Genomic DNA, 7,666 nt, shown 5'->3' on the forward strand with positions numbered 1-7,666 from the left:
AAAATTATAAGGTGAGCTAGGGCCTTAAAAAATGGGCACTCATACACCAGGCAGAGAAGAGGGAATGAGAATTCTCGGGTGGAGAGAAGAAAATAAAGGGATCAGTGGACGTGGCTGTGGCCCAGTCAGGGGATAGGGCATGTGGGGAGTTTAGAAAGGTGACTGAATAGGCTTAGAATGCTACAAAGATGGAAAGGGTATTTTATGTCTTACTGAAGAATTCTTCCATTTTTTCATTCTTTCAAAGACTTTATTTCTGCAAAGAAGCATAAAATCAGATTTTAGAATATAAATCAGGAGAAAACAGAAAAGATACAGATTTTATGTATTTTAGAACATTTGACAGAAGTGTAGTTGTAATTTATTTTTTTATAAACTCCCTGTTGTGATGCCCTAAAATGTGCCCGAAGACTTCTATATCATGTTTCCACCATAAAGTGTCTGACAATTAAAATATTAAGGAAATGGGCCAGGCATGGTGGCTCATGCCTGTAATCACTGCACTTTGGAAAGCAGAGGCAGGTAGATCCCTAGAGGCCAGGAAATCGTGACCAGCCTTGCCAGCATGGCAAAACCCCATCTCTACTAAAAATACAAAAAATAGCCAGGTTTGGTGGGATGTGCCTGTAATTTCAGCTACTTGGGAGGCTGAGGCACAAGAATCACTTGAACCCAGAAAGCAGAGGCTGCAGTGAGCCAAGATCACATCACTGCACTCCAGCCTGGGCAATAGAGCGAGACTCTGTCTCTAAAGAAGGAAAAAAAAAAAAAAAAAAGCAATATTAATGAAATGAACTTTCCTTGTTAACAGAGAAATTACTTAATGGAGTGAAATTCTGATTCCATTCAATGCAATAAACATTTGCTAAGCTACCATTCTTCTATGTGACTCTATCTTCTGTTATGTAAATGTAAAAATTTTAAAACAGAGAATCAAAAAAATCATAGAATGTAAGAGTTAGAATGGCCCTTAAATCAGGTTACCAGTCCACCCACTCATCTAACATTTGCTGATCATTCAGCATACACTTGATACACATGGGCACAAAGGGTCCTCAAGAAGTTCACCATCTAGTACATGGGACACCACATTTTAAAGGGTTGTTTTTTAAAAAAAAAAAAAAAAACATGAACTTTCATACTCAGCCACACATGACCTTGTTAAAAGTCTTGTCCAGGATGCAGGCCAGATATCTGCATTTTAAGAATTCTGCATTCAAGAATAAGAAAGTAAAGCTCGCATGGTGGTGTGCACCTGTAGTCCCAGCTACTCGAGAGGCCGAGGCAGGAAAATTGCTTGAACCCGGGAGGCAGAGGTTGCAGTGAGCCAAAATCATGCCACTGCACTCCAGCCTGGCACCTGGCAATGGAGTGAGACTCTGTCTCCAAAAAAAAGAAAAAGAAAGAAAGTAAAGCTCAAACTTGACCATGGTTACAAGGTCAATTCACACCAAGGATGGAACTCTTGTAGCATGCTGCTTCCCTTTTTGCTCTTGGTAATTGTCCTAGTCCATCTGGGCTGCTGTATCAGAAATACTATTGGCTTACTTAAACAATAAGCATTGATTTCTTACAGTTCCAGAGACTGCAAGTCCTAGATCAAGGTACTAGCAGATTCAGTGTGTAGTGAGGACCCATTTTCTGGTTCCATAGACAACTGTCTTCTCACTGTGAACTCACATGGTGGAAGGGGCAAGGAAGCTCTTCTGGGTCACTTGTATACAAGCACTAATCCCATTCATGAGGGCTCCTATTTAAAAGGAAATCGGATTACTAAACAAGTGGGAAAATTAGTAATGGTTAAATACTGTATCTCCTTGTTCTCATACTACATTCAAGTCTCAGTCTATACTCTTATACTCCTGAGTCCTAGAACTTAATGTAAATTTTCTCTAATTTTCAACTTTAATTCTTCACTAATTTCATAGTGAAGAGATTTGGTACGTGTAGAAAATAAAGGTCATTTCAGAAACAAAAATGTAGTGCTTTCACTTCCAATTGGTTCTTAATTTTGTCTCAGGACTTGCCTTGAATTATTTCCTCTTCCGTGGATAATTCTGGAGCACTTAGTAATAGTTACCTATTACATTCCTTATGCCTATTTCTACATGCTGCTCTTATTTCTATATTCTTTCCATCTAAAATCTAAAGAAATTTACATGGAAATTTGTTCTCTTCTAAATGCTAAATTCATTACAAAAGCTTGGAAACATGGAGATGAGATCAAATGAGGTGAACATCTATAGCGCTGGGTGCAGTGGCTCATGCTTGTAATCCCAGCACTTGGGAGGCTGAGGTGGGCAGATCACAAGGTCAAGAGATTGGGACCATCCTGGCCAACATGGTGAAACCCTGTCTCTACTAAAAAATACAAAAATTAGCTGGGTGTGGTAGCACGTGCCTGTAGTCCCAGCTACTTGGGAGGCTGAGGCAAAAGAATTGCTTGAACCTGGGAGGTGGAGGTTACGGTGAGCCGAGATTGCACCACTGCACTCCAGTCTAGCACCTGGTGACAGAGCAAGACTCTGTCTCAAAAACAAACCAACAAACAAAATTTATAGAGATTTTGCTTCAAGTTGAGTATCTGCCTTAGATACAAACTACTATGTTGAAATCTTCCACTGAAGAGTCTCCCCATAGTTATCATTTCTATGTTCAAGTGGCCAATCCCTTCAATCCTTGACATTACACTGCCAATTACATTGAACCCCTGACAGGCCTTTGAAATGTTCTCCCATACAGGTTGACCATGTAGTCCTCGTTCTATCCCATGTGTGATAGTTAATTTTATGTGTCAACCTGTCTTTACTAAGGGATGCCCAGATAGCTGGCAAAACATGATTTCTGGGTGTGTCTGTGAGGGTATCTTTGGAGGAGGGTAGCATTTGAATCAGTAAACCAATTAAAGAAAACTGCCCTCACCAAATGGGTAGGCATAATGCAATCCTGTGAAGGGTCTGACTACAACAAAAAGGCAGAGGAAGTGCTCTGTTTTGTTTGTCCCCACAAAAACTCATGTTGAACTCTGATCCCTGATGTGGCAGTGTTGGGAGGTGGGACGTAGCGGGAGGTGCCAGGGTCACGGAGGCAGATCCCTCATGAATGGCCTGGTGCCGTTCTTGCAGTAGTGAGTGAGTTCTCTCCCTCATGAGACTGAATTAGTTCCCTCAGGAATCAGTCATTTCCCTGAAGGCTGGGTTGTTATAAAGCTAGGACACCCCTCGGATTTGGCTTCTTCACACATGCCCACTTCCACTTTGACTTTCCGCCACATTGTGACACAGCAGGAAAGCCCTCACCAGGAGACCAGCAGATGCCAGCACCACGCTTCTTAAACTTCCCAGCCTACTCAATCACTGTCATTTCTTTATAAATTACCCAGCCTTAGGTATCCCATTATAGCAACACTAAATGGACTAAGACAGGAGGTGAAAAAGAATTTCACTTGCTGAATAGGAGCTTATAAAGACTGATTCCCTGAATGAGCGAGGATGTGGAGAAGCAAACATTGTCAGTCAAAAGAGAGTCCAAGATTTCTGAAAGGCAATATGTATCCCAATTTAAAATGTGTGTTACCTTCAGACTCAGCAATTTCCACTCCTCAAAATTTATCCTATGAAAGTAACTGGACCAGAATCAGAAAACGATTACAAAGGACATCCATTGCAATTTCACTTATAATCATTTTAAAACTATCAATAAACTAAGTCATGATTAATAAAGAATTGGTAACATATACTATGATACAAACATAGAACATGATGCAGTTATATAAAAATGTTGGTACAGCAGTAATTCTCACTTTTTGATCTGAGAATCCCTTTACAATCTTAAAAATCATGGAGGACTCCAAAGAGCTTTTGTATACGGTAGGGATCATGGAGACCCCTACTGTACCACTGAGATTGCTCTTCGAAGGCGCATACTGTGAGGAGCACAGCTGACTGCCACCCTCTAGCCTCTAGTCCTGGCATCTGCTGATGCACTGCAGCACGGCTGTCCCTTTCCTGGGCTGCTTCCAGCCAATGATTGGGCATGATGACAAACTCCAACTGGGCCGTTTCTGCGACAATCAGCAAAAAGTACCAAAAGTTGGTTCTTTCAAAGTATGAATAAAATACACAAAACTTTGGCAAGATTGAAGGGGAAAAAAGAATAGATACCAGGAATGAAATAGAGAACCTACCTACAGATAGTCAGAAGTTTTATAAAATCATCAGTGAATATTATGAACCTTGGACAGAATGGAAAGTTTCAAAAAACAAACAAAAAACCTGTAACTTACTAAACCTGACTCTAGAAGAAACGATAAACTGAAAAGGCCTAAAACTACCAAAGACATTAAAAGAGAAGTTAAAACGTAGCGATATAACAGTTGTTGGCCCTCATAGAAACCTAATCACGTTCCCTCTTTGGATAGGGAATGCCAGTGTCGTCTTAGGCTTCAGTAGGGCTGGAGAAGTTCCGCATGTCTCCACCGTACTAAAGGGGCAGAAGTTCAGGGGCACGGTTAAGATGACTCAGAGAAAACGAAATCAGTCACAGGTCAACTCTTCAGATCAATTTGTGTACTTAGGGCATTAACCCAGGAATGTCTTGAACAATGGAATGTCGCCATGCCTTTTCAACAGGAAGTCGGGGGAACACACGATTGGTTTTCAAACCGTTTTGAAACAGACGACACACATAGCTGGTGTAACAAAGGTGCTGCGAAGAGATCGAATGTGTGCGCCTTTTTACGGAACTTGGTACCCACTGAAGTCTGACAGCTAAACATGATTACATGTTTGCAAGGCAAAACAAAACAGAAAACAGGCAAAGAGACTGGGGTGGATTCAGAACAAAAGTGTCTTAACGATTTATCAGTGCCCGTAGGTCAGAGTGTCCACAGCACTCATTTTATCTGGACAAATACCAGTAGCCTTTCGTATCCTGACCCGCTTCTGTTACCGGGGTCGCCGGCCGTGTCCCCATGCCAGAGTTTCTGAAGCCACCCGAGCGCCGGACGCCACAGCTCCTCCTTCCTCTTGGCAACGCCCCGGGCCGCCGCCCCCCTCGGTCCTCCCCGCGTCCCCTGCGCCCCGGCGGCGACCCGCTTCCTCCGCGTCCTGGCCCGGGTGTTTGAGCCCCTCCTGCAGCTCGCGGATGTCCACCACTCCGTCCTGGCTGCGGTCCAGCGCCTGGAAGAGGGTCTCACAGCGCGTCGGCGGCTCCGCGTCCTGGCAGGCCGCGGTGGGCAGCGCAAAGCCCCGCAGCCAGCGCAGCATGCTCCCCGAGGCGCGGGCGCCCAGGCCGAGGGCGTCGCGGGAGACCGGGGCGCTGCGGGGCGCGATCAGGACCTGCGGGATGCCCGGCTGGGCGGGGCGCGCGGTGCAACAGCGTTCGGGGCGCCGACGGGGGCGCGGATTAGGCCCTGGAGACCCCACCCGAGCCCGCGCGGCGCGCAGGGTGTGGCCAGTCCCGCCGCCGCTGGGGAGGAGCCGGCCGCGCGGGCCTCCGCGGGACTGGCCTGGCTGCCTCCGCAGGGCAGGAAGTGGGGGAGCGGCGGGCTGGGTCTCCGGAGGGGCTGTGCGGCCCGGGGCGGCCTCCGCCCAGTTCCCAGTCCCGCTGTCAGCGGCGCGGGTGCGGGGAGGAAGCCCCCAGAAGGTCCTGGGCTGGAGCGTCAGCGCAGTGGCCTGGGAGCGGGAGCTTGAAGAACGTTTACTCCGCCGAAAGACCCCCTCGGGCCGGAGCCTTGACGGACCGCGCAGAGCTGCTTCTCTCTGCCTGGAAACTGGGCGGTGGTGGGCGTTGTCTCTCACGGATCTCTAACTTTTTCGTGGTTGCACACCTGGGATGGAGATTCTGCTTTAAGAAGCAGAGAGTTCAATCTTAAAGCATCTATGGGAGCAATTATAAAAACAAAAAGGAGAAACCCCAGGATTTGTTGAAGAAAAGATCAACAGCCATCCGTGTGGGCGATGGGAAAAAGAGGGACTAGTTTAGTAGACAGCTTAGCTAGGATCTGCCTGTGATTAAGCGTGTACAGTGTCTTAATAAGAGTATAGTACACTTATCAGAAAAACATCAGCACCCTCCTCCTTCTCAAGATGGGTGCAGTTCTGGGGTTTGGAGTTTATTACTCAGGCAAGAACTTGTTACTGCCTAGCATGGAATAACGAAAGGAACATTGGACTTAACGGAGAAAGTACCTAATCTTTCAGATACAGCGTGGTCTCTCCGGGTAGTCAGTCTCTCATCAGTAAAATGAGAGTATAAATACCTGCCTTCACAACAAGGTTGTATAGTATGTGTGAAAGATCTTAATTCTCCAAGGCGCCAATCAAATGAGATGTCATTGATTGTAATAATTGTGATCATTCTCAGGTGCGTAAGAGGAACTGTTGTACTGCGGTTTGTAGGAAGGAAGACACCTGTGTACTTGTAAATTAGGCTGTCTCACATCTTCTGAATCACTACACAGAAATCAGTTGTTCCAACAAAAGCCAGGAACTCAGACCCTGAACTTACTTTTCCTTATATTATTTTATATGTTTAAGACATATATGAATCTAGAATGTGTAAGTTAAGGGCTGCCTGCTTAGTAAAATCATCTTGAAACCGATTTATCTTTTCATATGACTTCCAGCTTCCAGTCTTACTAAGAATTATCACCTTCTTTTGGGACTCTCTTCAAACTTCAACAAGTTTTCTATTTGTCCTTGAAAACCTCTTTTAATCCTACTATGAATATTCTGTCCTTGGAAAGAGGCTGCTTGAATTAGTCATCAAACACTTACATGCTGTCATTTTACTTTTATTTATTATTATTATTATTATTACTATTATTATTTGAGATGGCATCTCGCTCTGTTGCCCAGGCTGGAGTATGCTGGCGAGATCTCAGCTCACTGCAACCTCCTCCACCCAGGTTCAAACGATTCTCCTGCCTCAGCCTCCTGAGTAGCTGGGACTACAGGCCATTTTACTTGTTTAAAAAAGTAACACTTAGAAGAATTACTTGTCAACATTTTTGCTGAGAAAATTACCTTCACACAGAAACTTTTACTTGAATGTTTATAGCAGTTATGTTCATAACTGTCGAGTGCAGAAACAGAATGTTCTTGAATGGGTGAACTGGTGAGCAACCTGTGTTGCATTCACACAGTGATACTAATCAGCAATAAAAATTACTGATACCTGTCAACAGTGACATTCTGGAAAAGAAACAGAAAACAAATCAGTAATTATCAGGGGCTGGGACTCAGACGAGGGAAATTAATGACCAAAACAAACAAACAAACAAACAAACAAAAACCATGAGAAGGCTTGTGAGGGTGATGGAACTGTTTTACATCTTGCTTATGGTGATAGTGGTCACACAGCTGTGCATATGTGCCGAAAACAACAGAACTGCATACTAACGTGGGTTAATTTACTTTGGGATATCTCAATAAATCTGACTTAAACATGAGTAAAGTGGAGTAAGAATTCTTAAAAGATCACTGTGAAAATAAAATGGCTTACAAATAGTTATGAAGTATGGGCCCCACACCAGCAGCACTGGTGTCACATCACTGTCACTGTAAAAAATCAAAGAGTTTATGAAGTGCGGACTGTATACCAGCAGGATCGGCTTGTCAGAAATAATCTCAGGCCTGCCCAAGCCTACTAATACAAATTGCAT

At 44.4% G+C, this 7,666-nt stretch overlaps 1 protein-coding gene across 1 annotated transcript; it reads right to left on the minus strand.

Annotated features, from left to right (window-relative positions):
- Window positions 1–3,609: 3,609 nt before the first annotated feature.
- LOC141583836 (uncharacterized) lies at window positions 3,610–7,666 on the minus strand. The gene is made up of 2 exons (XM_074395657.1): window positions 7,507–7,666; window positions 3,610–5,773 (listed from the first exon to the last, which is right to left on the minus strand). The coding sequence occupies exons 1-2, from the start codon at window positions 7,664–7,666 to the stop codon at window positions 4,947–4,949; spliced, it is 987 nt and encodes a 328-aa protein (XP_074251758.1). The 3' UTR covers window positions 3,610–4,946.

Source organism: Saimiri boliviensis, chromosome 3 (assembly GCF_048565385.1).
Source record: "Saimiri boliviensis isolate mSaiBol1 chromosome 3, mSaiBol1.pri, whole genome shotgun sequence".
NCBI lineage: Eukaryota > Metazoa > Chordata > Mammalia > Primates > Cebidae > Saimiri > Saimiri boliviensis.

Bases quoted from the DNA above. Each gene is read 5' to 3' on its own strand.
- LOC141583836 (XM_074395657.1), bottom strand. From the start codon at position 7,666: ATGCAATTTGTATTAGTAGGCTTGGGCAGGCCTGAGATTATTTCTGAC. The intron at 5,774-7,506 runs GTAAGCCATTTT...ACCACCGCCCAG, and splicing joins CCCATACTTCATAACTATTT to TTTCCAGGCAGAGAGAAGCA.